At 36.8% G+C, this 24,577-nt stretch overlaps 1 protein-coding gene across 3 annotated transcripts in view; it reads left to right on the top strand.

The window, feature by feature from the left end:
* Positions 1-24,250, top strand: part of LOC136887044 (uncharacterized) — a 245,888-nt gene extending 221,638 nt beyond the window's left edge. For 2 of the 3 annotated variants that reach the window (XM_067159754.2, XM_067159755.2), the window contains exon 6: positions 21,273-24,250. In XM_067159754.2, coding sequence (XP_067015855.1) covers positions 21,273-21,468 — 196 coding nt within the window. In that variant the 3' untranslated portion in view covers positions 21,469-24,250. Of the gene's footprint in view, positions 1-15,444; positions 15,664-21,272 lie in introns of all 3 variants that reach the window. The other variant, XR_010861930.2, reaches the window with a different exon arrangement.
* The last annotated feature ends 327 nt before the right edge of the window (positions 24,251-24,577 follow it).

Genomic DNA, 24,577 nt, shown 5'->3' with positions numbered 1-24,577 from the left:
AATGCTGGGGCTGTACCTTAAGGCCACGGACTCTTCCTTCACACTCCTAGCCGTTCGCTATCCTATCATCGCCGTAATGTCAGTGCGACATTAAAGCAAATTGTTAAAAAAAAAAAAAGAACAATCATGGAACTCTAATATACTCAAACTTGAGGGTCCACATTGTTAAGTAGTATCATAATTTTCACAACTGAAAAATTGTGGGCCTGTAGCATAATGGTTATTGCGGTAGTATTGAAATTTAAAGTCATGAGTTTTGAATGGAGTCTGCTTTTTTTCTTACTGTAAGATAATAATAATAATAATAATAATAATAATAATAATAATAATAATAATAATAATAATAATAATAATAATAATAATAATAATAATAATAATAATAATAATAATAATAATAATTTTCTTTATATCCCACTAACTACTTTTATGATTTTTGGAGACGCCGAGGTGCCGGAATACTGTTCTGCAGGAGTTTGTTTACATGCCAGTAAATCTACCTACACAAGGCTGACATATTTGAGCACCTTCAAACAGTAGCAGCGACTGGGGGAAAGGGAGGGTAGTCGCCCCCCACTTTGTGGAGAAAACATTACATTTTTATTCCATTTTAGCTGGTTGAAACTAAGAATTAAAGGAATTATTTAAAAGAAGCCATTTTTACTAGCCCTGTTGTCTCATCAGCTAATTCTTTCCTTAATTTTAATTAATTATTAACAAAATTATTAGTGGAAATACTTACACACAAAATATCGTTCATGCCAGCTAACGGATTTGTATAAGGCCACGACAAGTAGTGCAAACTTTGCGTGTACTGTAAGGAACGGTAGCAGGGGTATATTTTATTAACAAGGTATGATTCAACCGTATGCCACGTGCATTCATCAGTCTGACAGTCTCTTTAGTGTATGTTAGTTTTTTAGTGTGTAGTCGAATGGTAAATGTTTTAATTGTATAATCACGCCATACTTCCTTTTAATTGTACTAAAGGTGTAATATTGTTCCTTTGATGAAAGTTGTATTGTGTAGTACTGAATCAAAATCTCAAAAGAACTATTATTACCGCACTTAAGTTGGTAAACTATCAACCTTTACCTCTCTGTCAAAATTCGCTAAGAGAGCTTCAAAAACTTACCATTTTGTACCTGTTTCTTATGCATATAACCACCCCTCCCCCATCCGCTATACTCCACAAACCTGATACTGTTTGTTGTCTGTATTTTTTTTTTGTCCCCACACTTTTAATTCCCAATCACCACTACTACCCTCAAATACCACCAGACTGAGCCAGGATCAAACCTGCCAAATTGGGGTCAGAAGGTCAGCGTCCGAGACACTCCGCCCAGCATAAGAAAATTATTTCAGTGTATTATTGGCATAGGCTTGAGCACCAGTTCAACTAAATTAATACATATGTATGATAATTCTTCATGCTGCATACATTTATGAAAGAGACATTAGGAAATTCTGAACACTTCTTCTTTGACAGGAAAACATCGTAGTCTTTGATAGATTTAGACCAAAAAACAAGCAGTGTGTCTTGTAGAAAAGCACCGTCTACTAGTGTACAAGACCCCTTTCCAGTGGGAACTTATTTCTTCCTAGTAATTACCAGTAGAAGGGGAATTATGAACTTCAAGTTTTCAACTTGGCAATGCTGTGAGGCATAGAATGAAACAAACAAACCAAAAATGGGTTGTAATGTTAGTTGGCATCTAAAAGGTTGTGTGTTGTTTTGACTATTAAATAAAGTGTATTTCAGAGTCGGTTTCATTGATGTGTATTTTGTATTTATTGTACAAAATTTTAATAGAAGTGCAACATATAACACTGTGTAAGTAATCTATTTTTCCAATTATGGATGGACAAATTACTGTTGGTTAAGTGGTGCTGCATATCAAAAGAAAGCCAAGATTGAAAAAAAAAAAAGACAGAAGGAGAGGAAAATTTTGGAGAAGATACATCAACTAGACTCATATTGTAGTGGTAAAAGGAAAAGTGAAGAGTGTAGATCAGAAAGTTTTGGGTGAAAGCAGTAAAGACAGTTCAGAGAATGTGTACTACCTATAAACTCTACAGTGTCTAAAGCAGTGGACTGAGCAATTTGTGCCCCTACTAATTGGGAAAACACTGACCAGACTCAGGATTATTACTTAAAAAATGGAATAAATTGAAATAAAGATGCTGACTTTTCTCAGTCCTTGTGGCTATATTATGACAGAATACAGCGATTTTGCAGCAAAAAACAATTCCAAAGGGTTTCAGAGAATGAAAAAATTGTCAATCATGTTTATTCTCTTAGCCAAGGATTATTGGTTTGTCCTCCTTGCAAATTATTCAGTGATACATCTCAGTTTGCAACATTTGGTTTTAATGATTGGAGCCATGCAGGCGTGCAAATAGGTGAACATGAAAATTCTAACACTCATCGAGACTGCATGTTAAAATTGAAAAACAGGAAATGAGGTGAACAGAATAGACAAACAATTACTCATTCAGCATAAACATGAAGTTACATATTGGAGAAGTGTGCTAAAAAGTTATTTCTGTGGTCAAGGAACGAGCTTCTAGGAGGCAAAGAGGTGTTTAGCACTGTGAAAAATGGAAATTTCATTATGTGTTTGGAACTAATCGTGGAGTGTGATGCTTTTCTGTCTGAATGTATTGCATGGTTTGGTAACCCTGGAAAAGAATGTACCTCTTACTTGTCACTTGCAAAGAGTTAGTACATATTATGAGGAAATCCATGAGTGAAAAAATTACTAATGAAAATATATCTTGTATTTTTCTATTATCATAGGATATAAACTTCATCATAAACTTCATAAACTTCTATCATAGTAGATTCTATACAAGATTTATCCCATAATGACCAGTTAAGTATAATCATTACATATGGAACTAATGACGGCCTCTCAGTTGCAAGACTTCTGGATTTTATAAAAAATACAGGCCATAACAGAGAAAAGCTCTCTGAAGCAGTTTTGACTTCTCTAGAGCTGCATGGTCTAAAACTTTACAATTGTAGACGTCAGTCATATGACAGTGCAGCCAACATGTCAGGAATATTTTCAGGTTTACAGGCAAGACTCAAGGAAAGGATTCTTCCTATTTTCTTAATTCCATGTTCAGCTCATTTGCTAAATTTAGGTGGAATGCACATGGTGAAATGCTGTACAACTGCAAAACTGTTTTATGATTTATTACAAAATGTATATAATATTACTTTTCAGATTCTATAGAAAGATGGAATACCCTGGAAACATTTTTTATTCTGAAAGCATGATTTTGAAATCGCTGTCAACTACTTGATGGTATACACATGAGGATGCTTGCAAGAGCTTAAGGCCAGGTGTGCATTGGTATGCAGGGGAAGAGGCTAAAGCAGCGCAGTGCAGAGCAGAGCAGAGCAGATTTTTGTAGTCCACACAAATCATAACACCATCACAAGCGTACAGACAGGGCAGGACAGAGCAGAGCAGACCAGTTCTGCACCTACTTCTGCCTACCACACGCAGTCTTAGAAACACAGTTTCCTGCGCACGTGTCACGTGGTTGGTTGAGAAATGGAGGAGAAAATTATTGAAGCCGTGCAGTTGTACCCTGTTTTATATGATATGAATCATTTGGACTATGTGAAGATTAAATTAAAACTAGATACTTGGAGCAAATTTGCCAAGGACGTCAGTGTTAACATTGAGAAGTACTATCAAAACAATTTAATTCACAAATTACTTTTTAGAATATACTTTAGGAAAAAGACAGACATCTTGCCGCCTCTGTGGTGTAGTGGTTAGCGTGATTAGCTGCCACCCCCGGAGGTTTGGGTTGGATTCCCGGCTCTGCCACAAAATGTGAAAAGTGGTACGAGGGAGGTCAACTGAATAGAAGTGGGTTCGACTCCCACCTCAGCCGTCCTGGAAGTGGTTTTCCGTGGGTTCCCACTTCTTCTCCAGGCAAATGCCAGGATGGCACTTAACTTAAGGCCACGGCCGCTTCCTTCCCTCTTCCTTGTCCATCCCTTCCAATCTTTCCCCCCCCCCCACAAGGCCCCTATTCAGCATAGCAGATGAGGCCGCCTGGGCGAGGCAGTGGTCCTCCTCCCCAGTTGTATCCCCGATCCAAAGTCTAAAGCTCCAGGACACTGCCCCTGAGGTGGTAGAGGTGGAATCTCTCACTAAGTCCGAGGGAAAACCAACCCTGGAGGGTAAGCAGATTAAGAAGAAGAAAAAGACAGACATGTAGAAACTTACAATGAAACAATAAGTCATTTTCATAAATACAAAAATTAAAAAGAAATTAAACAATGTGAAGAATATGCCAGCACACCGGGCAATAATTTGGCTTCCCCATGTATATTTTTGACATTGCAAATGAGACTGAAAACTTGGAACAATGTTGGTTACCTGGAATTTCATGCCATCCTAGTAAGTCAGCCAACGACAGTAGCCGTGTTGAAACACCGGATCTTGTGAGATCTCCGAAGTTAAGCAACATTGGGCGAGGTCAAGTTTTGGATGGGTTGCCATGCGCTGTTGGTGGAGGGTAAGGGAATGGAGGAGTGGAAAGGAACTGGCCACCCTACCATATGTAAACTCCGGCTCAGGCACACCTCTGCAGAGGTTCAGACCTGCCTTCAGGCAGAATACAACCTTACCTAATAAGTCGGTAGTCCCCTATTGAAACTTTATCCACTTGCCTTGGCACACTTCCTACTGTGCTGAAATAATTGGTAAGCTTCTGTCTCACTACAAAAGCACTGGATGCACTCCTTCTCTTGTGTACCAATGGAAGCAACTGGTTCTTAGGCATTTTGACAATGTCCTCATCTAAATTATTTTCAGGCAAAGTGTTGTATCTCAGAAAATTATGCCTTTATGATTTTATCAGTGCTGTCAATTTTTATCTCAAACGGTTTTCGGAAAACACAGAACCTGGATGCCATTATGCCAAAAGAACTTTCAACACTTGCCTTGCTTGTGACAGCCTGTAATTTTCATCGTTTCTGGTTACACTTCATTTGGAATATGGCCTCATTACATTTTCAGACAATGGGAAGGCTTCTTCACCAATAAAAACATTCAGCAATGGTTCTTCAAACTTAGACACTGATACTGAAAGTGGGATTTTAAAATTTTATTTATTCATTTTTTTCTTTCCAAGACGGAGGAAAGCAACGGGAAACTACCCCACTCCTCATTTCCCTCAAACGCCTCTTCAGTGATGCCTAGGCCATCTATGACAGCTGATGGCAGAGCTGTTGAGGATCCAACCAGCCTTAGGACTGAAGACTGAACATACATTCCAAGACACTAGTGGAAAATATGCTTCCATCACTAAATCTTCCCACCTTAAACAACATCAGTTATTATAAACTTGTAGTTGAAGTCAACTACAGCCATTAGCAGGACTGAGAAAGAATGAAGAACCACTTTTGCTGGATTCTTTATGACAATATGCTTTCCATCCAACGCACCAGTGCAATGTAGAAAATGCCAGCAGTGTTCAAATCCAACTGCAATCTGCTCCCACATTTCTGCTGGAAGTTCTGGTAAATACAGTGGTTGCATGACATCCCATATTGCAGTTGATACTTCATTAACAGTCTTTGAAACAGTTTGATTGCTCATTCTGTAGTTATAAGCAATACTTTTGTAACCTGTCTCCAGAGGCTAAAAACCTGTAAACAAGAGGAAAATATGGAAACAAAATACAAGACAAGCCAGCAACCTAAATACATTGGAGCTTACCAAATATTAACAAAGAATAATAAATTAAGTTGAAAATACAATGTACAACTAGACCTCTAAGTTGAAATATCCATCGCTTTACCTGAATAACTGAAAATTATCTCTTTTTCATGTACTAAGTCCATCTGGACAAAATTAAGGAGCTGTCGCAGAGGTGTGCTTTGTAGGTGACGCAAATATCTTACAAGTGGAGCTGCAGCTGAGATCCTTAAGGAATGGAAATGCCAGAAACAGATGGAATTTTTATTACCATTAACAGGAAGTGGGTCGTCAATTTGCATGACAGTGATGATGAAGAGTCACAGGTACAACGTGAAAATGTTGATGAGGACATCGAAGATACAGATGGCGAGATGCAAAATGACAATATTGACCTTGAAGATGTTAGACACAGAAGCAGAAATAGTGCTGACTCTGAGAAAGATATTTCTGTATCAGCTGTCAAAAAGCCGATTTTGAAACAATCGTGCAAGAAAATTGCAAAACTTGACACGCGCAGCTCACTACATAGGTCAATTATGGAACACAAATGCTGGGCAAGAGAGATAGCAACCGAATGCAAAGTTGCATGATACAAAACCTCCAGATGACTCCTTGTATCATTTTTTTAATCTTGATGTACCGTGCAACACAAAAAAATGCCACCAGCAATTCAGCGCATTGTCAGAAATAACATATTTGAAGAAGTTGACCAAGCTGAAGCTGCTCTGCTAAACATGCCAGGTACTTCAATTGAAGAACAGCCTAAGCAACTGAATGAACACCAGTTTCCTTCCAGTTCTTTCTCAGTTACACTGGCAAGTACTCCACCCCTGACACATTCAAACAGCCCTACAGATGACACTAGGTTAATCAAGATCAAAAATCACAAACATCTGGTGCACTACATAAAGAGTTTCTCAGGATCTATGTCACAACTTTAGAATGTTACTTGTGAGAAACATTTTGTGTAACTTTATTGTTTGAATGCATGAGTGAAATATATTTATGTATTGTTAAGCTATTTAGATTTTTTTAAACTACTAAATTTTTATCTACCTGCACAAGACATGATATACTAAACTTCTCTCAACATTGACAATCTATTGTGAATAAATTTTGATTTATATTTCATAAAAAGTGATAAATTAAGGAAGTTACCTTAGAAATACAGCTATTTTTTCTTCAGATTCAATTGGTCCTTGTCCATTACAGCCTTCAGATTGAATAGAATTTCGTAAAATATTCATAACTTCATTGAACTGGATTCTGTTTAAACGAAAGTAGTTACTGAACTGTTTCCCTGAAAATTCTGATGTCAAGGCGAATTCACCATACATATACTTACTTTTCCAAGTTGACTACGTTTCGAAGTGAAATACATTAGCATAGTGGTTGCCATTTCTTCATCAGAATCGGATTTGGAACTTAGATCAATGTCGCTAACCATTGCTCTTTCCTTCTGAGAACTGACATGAGACTGCGTGGCAATGTGCACTCATATGCACTTTGCAGTTTCATCAAGAGCTACGCTGTCCTCACCTGATCTGCCCTACTCTGTAGCCAGCTGCGTCTCAGTGTGCACCCGGCCTAAATGCTGATTGGAAAGCAGTGCTTTGTGCATTACAAGCAATATTACAAAACTAGCAAGATACCCGTGCTTTGCTACGGTATTATACTGAAATTTATAATTGAATGCTTAACGTTTTATAAATAATCCTCCGAAATTCGCGATCTGACTCGTTTTCTGAGAGATTACGGCAAAGTTCCTCACATTTTTCAATCTTTCTTTCCAGCATTCAATTTCGAAATTCCCGGGCTAGGTTCAGGTATTCCACGCGGTCCCTAAATCCTTGCCATCTTTTCCTATAAGCATTTTTAGTATGGATCAAATCCTGAAGGAGATCCGGCGTGGTGTCGTCTTGGGTGCCTTGGCAGTACTGAACCCGCGGCCGGACTGTAATCATGGTCATTACCAGGCCAGGACCCGTTTCCAGCACGGTCCGCACAATTTGATGATGGTCCAGAAAATTATTATTATTATTATTATTATTATTATTATTATTATTATTATTATTATTAGATGTTCTGGACCCCACAGCAAGATGCAAGACCGCTACTTGGCGGTAAATTACATCTGCTGCCATTGTCATTGTTGACAATGTGACCAGCACCAATGTCGCGCGTAGGCAAGTGTGCGGGATTTTTGGCGATACGAATGACATACTTCCGTGCATTATTGACCTTATTATAGAAGTGAACAATTTGACAGTCAATCTCATTCCTATCGTTTATTTCAAATGTGCTTAAATTATTATTTATATGCCAGGAGAGTCTACTGTAATCTAAGAACGTTCTCCTAAGGAAAAGATGGCTGCTGAAATCGAACGCAGGAAAGATAAAAAATAATCGGTTATTGATCAGAATAAGTACATCGAAAATCTACAGCCTGTTTCCAGTCATTCGACAGGGTCAGGAATTGAATGAATAAAGCCCCATCTAGCGGCGACAATACGAATTGTGCCGGCTGCCGAAGCACTCCTCTGGGGCAATGGTCGATGAATGACAAATGAAATGAAATATTGGACAGTGTTGCTGGAATGAATGATGACAGGGAAAACTGGAGTATCCGGAGAAAAACCTGTCCCGCTTCCGTTTTGTCCAGCACGAATGTCACACAGAGCGACCGGGATTTCAACCACGGAACCCAGCTGTGAGAGGCCGCCTGAGTAACGGAGGCTCCTTATAAGTACATTATGAACAGTAAAATCAATTGGTCTCACCTCCTTTTACACCCCACCGCCGTTAAGTTTATTTACTCCCCCCCAAAAAAAAATTAAAAGAAGGCGTGTTTCCTTTTTTTTAAAGGAGATTCCAAACACAAATGTTCACATCTATTACCTTCAGTTTTGAGATATAAGTATCCCCATAAAAGTAATGAACTATTTGCACTTCCTTTCACCCCCTCCCCACCCAAGTGAATTTTCCGGCAAAAAATACTTGTTTCTTTAATAGTAAAGGATCTTCTAAATACCATTTATCACGACTCTAAGCTCTTCAGTTTTGATTTATGTGTCCCCGTGAAAGGAATTCTACTCTTTTTCATTCCCGCCCCGCAAGATGCTTCCCCCCCCCAAACCGCGTTTTCCTTTGTTTTTAAAGGAAATCCAAATACCAATTTTCACGTCTGTAACAACTTTATTTTTATTAGATGTATGTATTCGCATACAATTAAGTCAATTTTTCAATTCTTTCACCCCCCCTCTTCATTGGATTTTCCAAAAATACGTGTTTCTTTACTTTTAAAGCAGATTCCAAATATCAAATTTCACATCTGTAACATCTTCATTTTTGAGATATCAGTAGCCTAATTAAAAGAAATCAACACCATTTTCAGTCACTTTCACCCTCCCCCCACTCCACCCAAGTGGTATTTCCGAAAATTAAGAATACACATTTCTATATTTTTAATACAGATAAAAAATACCATTTTTCATTTCTGTATCATATTAAGTTTTTTGATATATACTGTAGAAATTCTCATTTTAAAATTTCACCCATTTTTAATTCCCATTAAGGAGAGTTTCCAAAAACAATTCACCTATGTTACTTTACATTTACAGGAAATTCCAAATACCCACTTTTTACGTCTGTAACATTTTACCTTTCTCAGATATTCTGTAGATATTGTCTTTCGAAAAATTCACCCCAATTTGTCACTCCTGTTTAACCGCGATTAATTGGATTATCCAAAAACAAAAAATACGTGTTTCTTTATTTTTAAAGGAGATTCTAAATACCAGTTTTTACATTTGTAAACTTTTAAAGTTTTAGGATGTAGACACACTCATTTTAAAAATTCACCCCCCTCTTCACCCCCCATTATTTGGACTTTGCAAAAACGAAAAAATACCTGCTTCTTTATTTTTAAAGTAGATCCCAAATACCAATTTTCAGTCTGTAACAACTTCAGGTTCTGAAATATAAGTAGCCTCATTAAAGGCATTCAACCCATTTTTCACCCTTTTCCACACTTCCCATTGGGATTTTCCAAAAACAAAAAAATACGTGTTTCTTTATTTTTAAAGGAGATTCTAAATACCAATTGTTACATCTATAAACTTTAACAGTTTTGAGATATAGATACACTCATTTTAAAAATTCACCCCCATTTCACCCCACCTCTCAATGAATTAGATTTTCCAAAAACAAAAAAAAAGTACGTGTTTCTTTATTTTTAAAGGAGATCCCAAACACCATTTTTCAGGTTCTGAAATATAAGTAGCCTCATTAAAGTCATTCAACCCATTTTCACCCTTTTCCACCCTTCCTATTGGAATTTTCCGAAAACAAAAAATAAGTGTTTCTTTATTTTTTAAGGAGATTCTAAATATCAATTTTTACATCTATAAACTTTAAAAGTTTTAAGATATAGATATACTCATTTTAAAAATTCGCCCACTTTCCACCCCACATTAATTGGATTTTCCAAAAACAAAAAAATACGGGTTTCTTTATTTTTAAAGGAGATTCCAAACACAAGCTTTCAGGTCTGTAATATCGTCAGTTTCTGAGATATAAGTATCCACATTAAAGGCATTCAACCCATTTTTTACCCCTCCTATTGGGATTTTCCGAAAGCAAAAAATACATGTTTCTTTATTTTTGATGAAGATTCTAAATACCAATTTTTACGTCTGTAAACGTTAAAAGTTATGAGATATAGATACACTCTTTTTAAAAATTCATCCCCTTCTTTACCCTTTCATTAATTGGATTTTCCAAAAACAAAAAAACTACGTGTTTCTTTATTTTTAAAAGAGATCAAAAGTACCAATTTTCAGGTCTGTACTATCTTCAGTGTCTGAGATATAAGTATCCTTATTAAAGGCATTGAATCCATTTTTCACCCCTTTTCACCCCTCCTATTGGGAATTTCTGAAAACAAAAAAATACGTGTTTCTTTATTTTTAATGAAGATTCTAAATACCTATTTTTACATCTGTAAACTTTAAAAGTTTTGAGATATAGATGCACTGTTTTTAAAAATTCACCCCCCTTTTCACCCTCCCATTAATTGGATTTTCCAGAAACAAAAAAATACGTGTTTGTTTTTAAAAAGAAATCAAAAGTACCAATTTCCAGGTCTGTGATATCTTCAGTTTCTGAGATATAAGTACCAGTATTCTGATTAAAGACATTCAACCCCTTTTTCACCGTTTTTCACCCCTCCTATTGGGATTTTCTGGAAACAAAAAAATACGTGTTTCCTTATTTTTAAAGGAGATTCTAAATACCAATTTTTACATCTGTAAACTTTCAAAGTTTTGAGATATTGATACACTCATTTTAAAATTTCAACCCCCTTTTCACCCCCTTAGCAAAGGAATATCCAAAAATCCTCTCTTAGCGAGCACCTACATCTTAATATGAATCTATGCCCAAAATTTCATTTCTTTATGTCCAGTGTTTTGGCTCGGCAATGATGAATCAGTCAGTCAGTCAGTCAGTCAGTCAGTCAGTCAGTCAGTCAGTCAGTCAGTCAGTCAGTCAGTCAGTCAGTCAGTCAGGACAAGTTATTTTATATATATAGATGAAAAGGATCAAGTCAGATGTGAAACTATAGGTCTTCTTAAAAATGTTAAATTGTACTAAGGTAGCATTTATGACATCTGTATGGGGTTCTATTCTGCAGCAGTTCGGCAAATTAATGAAAAAGATGGAAGTTGAAAATGTGGACATGTTGAAATGTTAATAATAATAATGTTGCTGGCTTTACATCCCACGAACTACTTTTATGGTTTTTGGAGACCACTGAGGTGCTGGAATTTAGTTCCACAGGAGTTCTTTTAAAAGCTAGTAAATCTACCGACATGAGATTGATGTATTTCGTACCTTCAAATACCATTGGACTGAGCCAGGCTCGAACCCACCAAGTTGGGGTCAGAAGGCCAGCGTCTCAACCGTCTGAACCACTCAGCGCAGCGTGTTGAAATATGTGACTCTTACTATGTTCTTAACTGAACTTCAGACCTCTTTCCTGATTTATAAGGATTTACCTGAAAAATAACTAGCTCTGATCTGGAGTTCAGACTCATTTTCATCTGCTTCTACTGTTGACTATTCTAGACCAAACCATCAAATTAACCATAAGAGATTTTAGCATAGACTTACATTCCTGGACAATGGGTACGTGGAAATAAAAATTTTAAGACACTTTTAGTGTTTGGGTAGAACGCCTATATCGCCAAGAGTACTTAACTTACAATTATGTTTAATGACTCAGTTGACAGATAAAGAAGAGGCAAAAAAGAAGGAAAAAAGAAACTGAAAATCTGAAACATAGTGCTTCAAAGTAAGGCAAAATTTGTGCTAAATATGTGCCGTCACGCACATACTCTGGTATAAGATGGCGCTGTGTTGACTTGCACACTCAGTTGGAGGTTAGCTGTTGTGAATACATTGTGGTCACTTGTATAGAATAACAAATTTAATAATGGAATCTTACTTTTACTCCCGAACTTTTAAATTATGTCTGTTATTTCTCATATCACAGACCCATACCACACCGAGTTATTACCCACATTCCAAGTGCACCACGTTCTATTGAATAAAATTTATTATCCACATTTGTCTTTTATTTCTAATAAGTAACTCTAGGAAACCCTCAGAACTCTGTGGCTGTTACAATAATGACAGCCTTCCGCCAATTTTCTTTTTATTAATTGTCTGAGTCAGAAATAGAACCAGAATGTCCTGAAGAAGAAATAGGATCAGATTGCTTCAAAGATGATGATGAAAACTGGAAGAGAATGGAAGTGTTATATTCTCAAATATTATAAACTCTTCAAAATGAGATAAGAGTACAAATCAAGATTTTCATTATTCTCAAATATCAAGATACTAGAAGCATTTCAAATTTTCAATGCTGCAGAAACTTTGAATCACTTATGATTCTGACATATGGAGCAACTTTGAGAAGAGCGTATCCATTTTAAAAGCTATCTCTCTTATCTGTAAAGAAAGAATATTGTGATAAGTTATCCTCTCTTCCATTTCTCTGAAGGATGGTTGGCTTCAAAAAACTTACTGATGTCTACTTAAATGTCTACACTACACTTTAGATTTACAGCTGCACTCCAGCAAAGAATTGTTCTGCTGAAAGGTCATTCTCAGTTTTAAAACAAGTTAAAAATCATCTATGGATGTCGTAGAGCTAAGAACTGGTGAGTCTTCATGTGCTCACCACAGAATAAGATATCACAGTCAGTCTCAATTTTGAAAGAGTGATTAATGCTTTCGCAGCTGAAAAGGTGAGGAGAAAGTAATTTCTCTAAATTGTGTAAGTTTAACAAATCCATTATTAAATTGTGGTGTGTTTATTTTTTTTTTTTCACTGATATCTTTAAACTGTAGTGATTGTTTTCTGTGTGCTTACTGTGTATGTATTTTATGTTCAGAACAGATTGAAAATTTATAATTAACACGTTGAGTGCCGAGCCGATTGTAGCACACTATTCCACTGGTGCCAGGCATGTATTCGAATAGTATTCCGCTGGTGCCAAAGCAATTGTACGCATTGTAGGCTTTTTATATAATCTTGGGATATATTTATATGATGTCCAGTTCCATGGCTAAGTGGTTAGCGTGCTGGCCTTTGATCACAGGGGTCCCGAGTTAGATTCCCGGCAGGGTCGGGAATTTGAACCATAATTGGTTCATTTCGCTGACACGAGGACTGGGTGTGTGTGTCGTCTTCATCATAATTTCATCCTCATCACGATGCGCAGGTCGCCTACGGTCGTCAAATCAAAAGACCTGCATCTGGGGAGCCGAACATGTCTTCGGACACTCCCGGCACTAAAAGCCATACGCCATTTCATTTCATTTATGTGATGTACTAAGTAAACTTTATCTCACCATACCAAGGTCATGTGTGATGCCGTATGGTGTCACATCAGTTTTTGTGAAAGATAAAATAAAGTGTGACGCCATATGGTGTCAGAGAATTTTTTTGACATGGAATGTGCAACACAAATTTCAAATACAGGAGATTTATTTGCTAATTCAAACTAACACAATATTTATGAAAACCTAGTAAAATGCAAAACAAGTACTTATATTATATTACATGTTGTTGTGAGCAGTTTTCTGATAAATCGAAACAATGAAAATATGAGTCTCGGCATGATTGACAGTCAGTGACACCCACATTGCAACATAAGCATTAGACTTTCATTAACCTTCAGTCACTCTTTGTTGTGAAATGATTCAAAGCACTTCAGACAAAGGAAAGGTGTGTCAGGACAGGTTGTGCAGACAGTTGACACCCTTTTTGCGGCAGAAGCAGCAGCCGTTCTGCCCATGACGTTCCATAGTTGTTGACAGCAGCTTCGACACTGACCTTGAGTTTTCTTTGCAATATTGAAAGGAAGAAATAAAAAATAATTTTATAATTAGTATTAACATCCTTCAGAAGTGCAATAATGTTGAACTTGATAACACTTACCTGGTACTTTTCTGTCGTTCCATCTTGTTGGGTTCCCCAAGGTAGTGGTTCTCTCTTCGGAGTACGTCTGACAGGATCATTAGTTAGACAAAGCAGAGTGCTGACCACGTTCCTTCGAAACTCCGCAAGAGACATTTCTCGATGTCCAGTAGCCCACGTCTTATTGTACAGAAGCAGTACCAGTACCAAAAATAATGTCATCTGCAACTTTGTGGTACCATTGCATGGTTTTCCTCATTGCAGTGTGATACGAAGAAAGTGTGTCTACAATATCTATTACCATTTTCGGTGTAACTACATCTTCGTGTTTCCTGTTCTTTTTATCTGTAGCAATTACATCATTAGAACATTTGGTTGAAATAATCAGCACGTCCCTCTGGAATCACTCCAAAAGTAACCTTTCACATTTTCTAAAGGAAGGGATGATCTGACTAAGGTAACTTCCTATAAGGCAACCTAACAATTCTAGTCGAGGAATAGTGATGCTTTTGAGAGGTGCTATTTGAGCTTTAGCTAGTACTAACTGAACTGATACACCCTTCTCATCCTTGGTTCTGAGATAACATTACTGCTCCATAGGCGTGTTGACTGGCATCAACAAAAGTATGCAATGACCAAGACTGTCCATTTTCCCACCAGTTACCAGTCTTTGAATCTCTATTTCTTCTAAGTGGCCTATTTCACCATAATGCTGGTTGAACTCTGTCGACATTACATCAGGTAGAGGGGTCACAATTTGACTTAAATCCTTTTTTACTTAATTGCTCAGAAGCTTCTATTTTCCATGACTCCTGTAGCAATAATTTGAATGGAAGACTTGCAAGGGGCAAGAAGTCATAAATTTTCTGTATTGCTGAGAGTAGAATTCTCTTGCTAAGTATTTCTTGGGAGAATGGAAAATGAGTAACGAAATAAACCCCCAGTGTATCCAACCTCTTGTTCCATGACAAAAACCTTTGTGACATATCCATTGTTATTAATATCTTCATTGTTGCCCTCGATCTTCGAAAATTCACAATTTCTTATTGTAGATTCCCAGCTACAAGTATGAAGGATGAGTTCTCCACTTAATCAATACTTTATTTTACATAGTGTCAATATTATTTACATAAAAAGACAGTACTGATTTCGACCTGTAATAGGTCATCTTCAGGTGTTAATAAATAATAACGTTATGGGCTTTATGTCCTACTAACTACTCTTTTACAGTTTTTGGAGACGCCGAGGTGCCGGAATTTTTCCCTCAGGAGTTCTTTTACGTGCCAGTAAATCTACCGACACGAGGCTGATGTATTTGAGCACCTTCAAATACCACCAGACTGAGCCAGGATTCAACCTGCCAAGTTGGGGTCAGAAGGCCAGCGCCTCAACCGTCTGAGCCACTCAGCCCAGCTCTTCAGCTGTTGGAGAATCTGCTTAATAGCGACTGTACAGAATAAATTCTATTAAAATTAAAATTAAACAAGAATGCCATTAAAATAAACATGAATGCCACTATTGTAAAAATGACTTAATGTTAAGGTATATATTATTTGCACATTTTTTAGTGATAGATTTTTGTACTGGGTTGAGGAGTAAGAAGGGAGCCCTGCCAGTTCCGGTAATACTGCCAACTGAATGGAAATGAAATCTGAATTGAATCGATAATATGATTGATCGATATGAATTTTCTAAACCTTGATTATCTTACGCCAACAATTGTGTCACACACACAATATATAATATTACTAGCTGATGTACCCGTGCTTCGCTACGGGATTCTCAGAAAGACTGACTTTGTGGTTTTCGTAACCTGAAATCAACATAGGTCATTACAAAAACGTAAGTATGAATGTAGCGATTGAAAGCAATGCTATCATATAAAATACTCGATCAAATGGAAAGCCGCACGTTTTATCACTTTTAACGAACAGTGCTGTGGTTAGATTGCGGTGCCAATCTAAATGTCCAAAGTTCCAGAGCTGGGATGACCAGGCCGCAGATTGCCATGAACACTCATCTGCCATTATTCCGCTAAATATGCACACTGTTCATTCCAATCAGTGTCTCAGAGTAGGGATTGAATAGCCCGAATGCTATGATGATCCAGTGTGTTACGTACCAGTAGTATCAGAAAATTTATAAACCAGGGGAATGGCATGCTAAATAAGAAAGTTATCTAACTCCCCAGCTACTTCCCATCAATATTCAGGCAGGCTGTTTCACTCTGTACGACTGGGCGAGTTGACCGTGTGGTTAGCGGTGCGTAGCTGTAAACTTGCATCCGAGAGATAGTGGATTTGAACCCCATTGTCGGCAGCGCTGAAGATGGTATTCCGTGGTTTCCCACTTTCACACCAGTCAAATACTGGGCCTGTACCTTAATTAAAGCCTAAGGCACTCCTAGCCCTTTCCTATCCCATCGTCGCCATAAAACCTATCTATGTCGGTGTGACGTAAATCAAATAAAAAAGTACTCTACGCAGCAGTAATCCTATCTACCGGAGATGAGGGGCAACAGAAGACACAAAGCACATCACTACAAACAATGGTCAATGTAATGTTATTGTTGATCAATGTTATGAGATTTCTATATTGTAGGCCTACAGATTTAGTTTTCTTTCAACTCTGTGATTTGTAAAATATTTTATACTGTAAACTGTAGTTTCTTATTCTCCGACTTTACATACCGATTTTCATTAAATACTGTTTAGCCATTTTCTCGTTACTCGGCGCTGATATGGACTTGGTAACAAAAATCCAAATTTATGAATATCTTTGTGATCATAGCCAGTACGGTAACAATGTATAAGACATGAATAATAGGAAATTTAATACTATATAACATTAGTTATGTAGCATTCATCGATTACACCTCTAATAAGAAATATTTGAGAATTACATTTTAGGCCTTCCCCTAAACTACCATTTCACTCAGCGTGAATAAAATAATTTACAGCTTATACTATAGCGACTTATCTCCTGACTTTGCATACCGATTTTCATCAAGACAGGACAACTAATAACAACAATATTTGAGAATTAAATTTTAGGCCTTCCCCTAAACTACCATTTTTCTCAGCGTGAATACAATTATTGACAGCCTAGATTGTAGCAATTTATTCCCCAACTTTGCATACCCATTTTCTTTAAAATACGACCACTAATAACATAAATAGTTAAGAATTCAATTTTAGGCCTTCCCCTAAACTACCATTTCACTCAGCGTGAGTAAAATGATTTATAGCCTAGATTGTAGAGGCTCATCCCCCGACTTCACATGCCGATTTTCATTAGACCACTAATAACATAAATAGTTGAGAATTCAATTTTAGGCCTTCCCCTAAACTACCATTTCACTCAGCGTGAGTAAAATGATTTATAGCCTAGATTGTAGAGGCTCATCTCCCGACTTCACATACCGATTTTCATTAAATTCTCTTCAACCGTTTTCTCGTGATGCGTGTACATACATACAGACAGACAGACAGACAGACAGAAATTACGGAAAAGTAAAAAGTGCATTTTCTTGTTACTATGGACATGACCGATACAGAAATACCATTATTTTCAAATTCTGAGCAATGTACAGACAAAACTCTTATTTTATATATATAGATTATCTATTATTTATTGATACGGCCACCTGTGGGCCAAGTTTACACAATCTTCCTTCTGTCACGCAGACTGATACCCTCTTCTTTACACTCTCGCCAAAGATTCTTGAGTCTTTGACTTATTCTTGCTCGCTCTTCCACCGAGATGTTCCGTGGTTTTGCATGTTGCTCTTCAGACGCATTCGTCATTCCCGCAACCTTCTTCCTAAATGATGTCCTTTCTTTTATATCCTCCTCCTTGATACCTATTTCTGCCAAGTCATTGTACACCTGTGTAAGCCATCCCGGTTGTTTTTTCCACTTTTCCTGCAGAAGAAGTATCCTGTTGGTCAGTCTCTCAGGGTTCATTTTTTGATATGCCCATAAAACGTCAGTCTCCTTTTCCTCATTACAGTCGTGATTCTTTCTACTGTCTTGTAGAGCTCCAAATTCGATCTTAACCAGAATGTGTTTGGGCCACTTGTCAACTTTTTTGGGCCTAAGATTTTTTCGAAGGAGATTCTTAACCCTGTTTTGACTGCAACATTTTGTAGTTCTTCAACTTGTTTCTTGACTGTTTGATGATTTTTCATAAGAATCTTCTTCCTCTTTTTTCAAGGACTGGGTCAGCCATCCTCATCAAGGTTTCTGCTCCATAAAGGCACTCCGTTCTAACTACTGCGCAGTAATGTTTCAGCTTGGCCTGAATTGAGAGAGACTTGGACTTAAAGGTGTCATGACATAGTCTGAATGCCAACTCCATCCTTCTCACCCTCTCCTTTAATCCCTCCTTTTCATCTCCATTGGGGGTGAGTATTTCTCCCAGGTATTTAAATTTTTGCACACGCTGGATATCCCCATACAGTGTAACAAGTCTGTCTGTGTTGCCTTTTTTTATAGAATCCATGAATGCTATTGTGTGCGGTGGTGGTGGTGATTATTGTTTTAAGAGGAAGTACAACACTAATCAGAGGAAAAAATGGAAGGGGTTCAACACTTCAAAGAATGAAGATATCAGCCAAAGAAAGACAAGGGACATGAAGGACATGAAAATGAAAGACTCCCTAGCCCTCGGAACCTAATCGAGTTGGAGTTGGAAAAGAACAAGAGTTGACCAAGGGAGGTCAGATAGGTTAGATGAAAGTGAGGAGCCTGGCACAAGTATGTGGAAGCAATGTCAAGACTCAGCTAAGGGCCCTGTGGTCGCTAACCTATGCTCCAAACTTCAGAGCTCCTGGGGGCTCTTTTAGTCGCCTCTTATGATACATGCATGTGCAGGATGAGGATCATTCCCATACACAGTGCAAATAGTTCCTTCAGCTGCTTTTGTTCCTCTGTTAAACTTGAACAGAAGAATATTTTGGAAATGTTTGCTTTTCACCACCTGCTACTCCATCTTCGACCGTTCTTCTAATACTTCAACTTCAGAGCAGCACAATTCAAAGTGTATCCACAAGCGCAACACTGGCACTCCAAATGTAAACTGACAACCAATAAACAAGATCCTAGTTCAGTGGTGCCAACTTATATTCAAACACTTTGGACTTTTGCATCAGTCCAATATATTTACACAAAAGAACAACCCCACACCAACTTAATTTGTGCTTTGCACGTTTCTAAGATAAAGTGAGGCATTGTCACATAGTTGTTTACTCCAAGCTGGTTCAGGGTGATTGAATCTAAGCTTTACTCCCTAGTGTGAATATTTTTTGTAGAAATCAGTACTGGCAGGCCTACTATGATCAGTATATTAAATGGTTTAATTTATTTGTAGTAATACCATATGAGAGACAGTATTCTTTTTCTGTTTTTCAAGTCAGTGTAGCTTTCTCTCACTTCCCCATTTGGCAAAATACTGGGGGTCAAATGTGTCCCAAAATCCCCATAATTCATAATGTCCGTGCCACTAATGGCATTGTAGAGTGAAGGCAATTCAATTGTCACCAGTCTTATGAGACAAATATTTTTACAAGCTTGGAAAATTGTGGACAACAGATTTCCTTATACTTGTCAATAAAATACATCAAAAAATTTACTGCAACTTATTATTATGGGACATTCTGTATACAGTAGTACTATAAGTTCTGATTTTGCACTCTCTCGCTTTGTGTCAGTGAAGCCTTCCCCACTCCTCCACCCCCATATGCATGTTTATACCAAATACAGTATAGATAATACAGGACACTTCCGAATTTAACCTAGTTAAAATGGGGGACGATTCGCAAGTGGCGCTCGTAGTGGTATGACCTGGAAAATTGCGCTAAATTCAAATATCAATGGAAATTCATATACTGAAATAGATAGGTAAATTACATCCAGAAATAAAGTGTTATTAAGATATTAACTTCAAAGGTGCTAAAGCAAATCTGGATAAATGAAAGAAGAATTATCTAACAGGTTATTATTTAAAAGACTGAAATTAGATATATATTCAAGATATGAAATGCACTGCTGTGAAAGGGCTTGATCTTTCATTTATGCATTACTTTTTTTGCTTTAACATTCCCTCCTGAGCGTTTACAGTTAGATTTGTCTATTCTCTCATTTAAAAAACATTGTATCATCACATTAAGACACTTGTCAATAAACAGATCGGCACGTTCCTGTCTTTTTCTCATGGAAGGTCTACCCCTTTTGGAAGGGGTGGTAGTATTTGATGTCTTATTTTCTGGGATATTCTGCATTGGTACAGATCCCGGCTTTAATCTGAGAAGAGGTATAAAAGAAAGAAAAGCATGAAAATGTTGTCAATAGATATGTTTTGAGGAATATTTACATACAATTAGAGTCAAAATATAACATACACTTGGCTGTATAGTTGGAGATTCCTGAAATTTCTGGCCTGGAAATGATCTGAACAGATCTTATAATAATTACTCAAGCGTAACGTCCCTTCTTTCTTATACACCTTATCCATTTCACTTCTCTTGACATTTGAAAACCCACAGATCACATCTACATCAACACATCGATATTGAAGTTTAACTTCTGCACTATACAATAAAATTAGCTGGGTCCCGCAGGTCAGAAGTTTAGGAAGGACTAGAAAAGTCTCCTTGTCACTGGAAGAATATATGCTTAAACACAATATTTACTTACATTTTCTTGGCACGAGGGAAACGGAAGAAAGACCGCGAATCCTTCTGCACTTCATAATTATTGCAGCCAAACACAGCACATACCTTTCTGTTCATGTTGAGAGGAGATATAAATGAATGACACTTGCTACTATTCACTTATGTTAACTTACTGAAAATGCATAAATAACACCAAAAATTTCACAAACTAATACACGTGCTCTTATGACAGAATCAGTAACTCCAGGTCACACTGCTAGACAGAGCTCCAATCGTTGTCCCTCATTATCTCACAGACTGTCCTGTATTATCTCTACTGTATTTGTTTCTACTTAACCACAGAATGAGAATAATTTCAAACTTTGTGATGTTCTAAATGTTTCAGCAATGCAGAATATCGTTACTACAAGTCTTCAACTTCTCCGTTAATTCCAATCCCCCCAGCCATCTATGTAGAGGTGCCATGGTTCCTGAAGTTTGTGTTATGCTGTGAATATCCTCTATATGACTCTTTGGATGTCCCAACACCTACCGTGATAACAGAATCAACTAGTATTTCACCTAGTCAGTCTCAGACATAGCTACAACAATCAGCTAGTCGTGGCCAGATGGCTAGCTGGGGCAACGCTGCTGGATGTGCTACAACTACATTGTAACTAGTCAGGACACAAATGTGGATAAGAGTACAAATTGAATGGTTGCGCTGCACAATGATCTTCTGGCACAAGAGTATAAGTATCATCACTCAAAGGAAAATTAGTTAACTTCATGTACAAATAATGCAAATAAGACAGCACAAGGGAAGTGCATAAAACTCTGTCAAAGGCAATATCATAAACATATCTTCCAATAATAGAAAATTACAGAATTTTAAAGTAGGCAGAAATAGATAGCATATATAAATTAGTAAAAAAAAAGAGGCCAACATTTTTGAATAGACTACAAACAGTATTTTAAATTAGAATGTTTGAAAGAAATATTTAAAATTTAAAAGATCAACTAAAGCTATTACTTACTATTAAAAATGTTCATTTCTGAACAAAAGCCTTATAGTTAGAGTAGTACTTAAATAGCATATATACTGAGATTACTGAAAAAGAAATTTTGCCTTTGTAAGATAGCAAAATTTATTATAATGTACTCAAACTTTGTAACTAAACAAATTGCTGCCAGGAATTAACTTGCCTTGCTGGTGTAACTAAGTAAAAGACTGGCATCATATAGCATGCTTTATACACAAAGAACTTTTCTTCTATATTCGCTACAGATAGAGAAAATAAAATACCAAAACTTCCAATATACAGGAGGCTTTCTTTCTTTCTTTATTTCTTTCTTTCTTTCTTTCTTTCTTTCTTTCTTTCTTTCTTTCTTATCTATTTATTGTTGTTTATATTAATTGACTTCTGCTCCAAACTTTTGTCAATTCCCTTTCAGGCTGTATTTGACTGTGTTTAGTACTTCCATTATTCTTTAATTTTATGGAATACATTAATATTAAATAATGCTTCATACTCATGCATAACGTCTCTTCACCATTCAAAGAATCTGAACATACTGTACATAACTTATAGCTGAACAAGAAAGTTGATATATTGGTAAATTATTATGAATTTTGTGAACGTCACATGAAGTAGGCCTACTGAAGGAGAGAAAGAACCTTAGTATTTGAATAATAAGAATCCAAAGATAAACTAATGAAGAACTGAATCAAACAGTATAAAAATATGAAGAATATAGGTTTGTACTGAAAAAGGATTAAAACTACAATAACGACATGCAGTTCACCACATGAGTGTACCACAGGATATTTTGTATATTGAATATACATTGTATGCATACGAAAGACATAATTACAGTTGCTGAGTTAGAGTTTGATACATCTCACAGACTCAAGGTCTGGTATATTTTATGTATAAACATAATTGTCCTGGAATCAGAAATTACTTAGCACAGATGAGCATTTGGCTGCCAGAGGTATGTAGGCCTTCACATGGACATATAGGAGACTTGGCTTTAACTGTTTTGGTACTGAAGGAATTTCCCATGACATACTTGACTTAATTCCTGTTTCCATGAAATACTTCCATCTGGTCCTATTGTTGGCCAGCTTCTTCATTTCATTCCAAGTTTTTCCCAATCTCAATCGTCTTCTTCCAAGTCATCTTCACCTTGGCAGTTCCAATTGAGTGTTGTCTTTTTCAATGGCCCCAGGGGGCTTCCCTAAAGTGTAGTCTATCCAACACCTCTTTCTCTCCTTTATCTGGATTTCAATTGGCTGCTATGTTCATTTTATATGACATCCAGCCATCTTCTGTTGATAATATGTCTTAAGTGATGACATTTCCCATGAATTGATAGAAACTGTGTTAGGAAACTGTAACTCTGACCCAGCTTGATAAGACTATGGAAAATGATGGCAAGAGGATGAACAAGAGGGATAAGAACACAAGGAGGAGCAGAAAGGACTTAGGAGGGGTAATGCATATATTTTGAGAAATCAACTGGAATGATGATGTTTTGTTTCTGCTTCAATTCCTCTTCCTAATGATAGACCTTCAGATGTATTGATTAATTTTATGGCCTCAACTGAAGTTTCTATTACTATATGTTATCACATTCAGAAACTCATTTGTGTACTGAATTTAAAGCAGAAGTTATGTCACTACATTTAATAAGAACATTCCTTGAATATTGCTTTGAAAAAAATAACAGAGGCTTTTTTTCATTAGCATGTGGACATAGTTTAGCTTCTGATCTCCTCTTGCCTGTATCTTTCTCAGATCTATGCAGTGATTTAATAAAGCATTTACAGTGCTAGTCTAAAATTACATTTTATATCCTTCAGCACAGATTCAATTTTAATTTCTCCCTGTGTATGATGAACAATTCTTATGATGCCAGGATTAATGCGCTTAATTTCTTGTCCATGATCATCACACAATGTAAAAATAAAATACAGTCTAAACAATACAATACTATTCCTGAAAAAGAGTATTATTAGTTACACCACTTTAATCTTTGTACTTACCATTTAAGCTGTGAAGCTGTAGGTTCATCTAATAAGAGAACCTTATCTATTCAAGTACATGGTCTATTGTTATAACTTGTTGGTTAAAATGAATGTGTTCTCCATTATAACTTCTTATAATGAGGAAAGAATTATTCCCATCACTTTGGTTAGATCTTCCATCAATATATGAGGAGAAAGGAAATCATTCATAAGTTGTTTTAAATGTAAATAACTTTTTATAATGGTTAGTTTTTTATGCAATAAGGTAACTCTCTAAGTAATTAGCTATAGCTGCTATTACTTAATTGATGGAACTGTTGTAATTTACCTATGTCATCATAAATAAAGTGTTACCAGAAAAAGTAATTCTATTATTTTATATTAATAGGAAGTTCGGCTGTTTGGCTAACTGGTTTGCATGCTGGCCTTTTATCCAAATTGTCTCAGATGCGATCCCAACTGAATAGGGGATTTTAACCTCCATTGGTTATTTCCTTTGGCTCAGGGAGGAAGTGTTTATGCCATCTTCAACATTAGACTTCATCATAGGTAAGGTCCCATCATCAAGGGTATGCAGGTCACGATGGGCATCAACTCAAAAGACCTGCACCAGGCCTCTCTGGAGGCCACATCATGAGGAGAGAGCCAATCCACACAGATGAGCAATTGAATTAGAGATA

This window comes from Anabrus simplex, chromosome 1, assembly GCF_040414725.1.
Source record: "Anabrus simplex isolate iqAnaSimp1 chromosome 1, ASM4041472v1, whole genome shotgun sequence".
Lineage (NCBI taxonomy): Eukaryota > Metazoa > Arthropoda > Insecta > Orthoptera > Tettigoniidae > Anabrus > Anabrus simplex.
The sequence above is the reverse complement of the archived record's forward strand: the minus strand, read 5'-3'. Positions and strand labels throughout refer to the sequence as shown.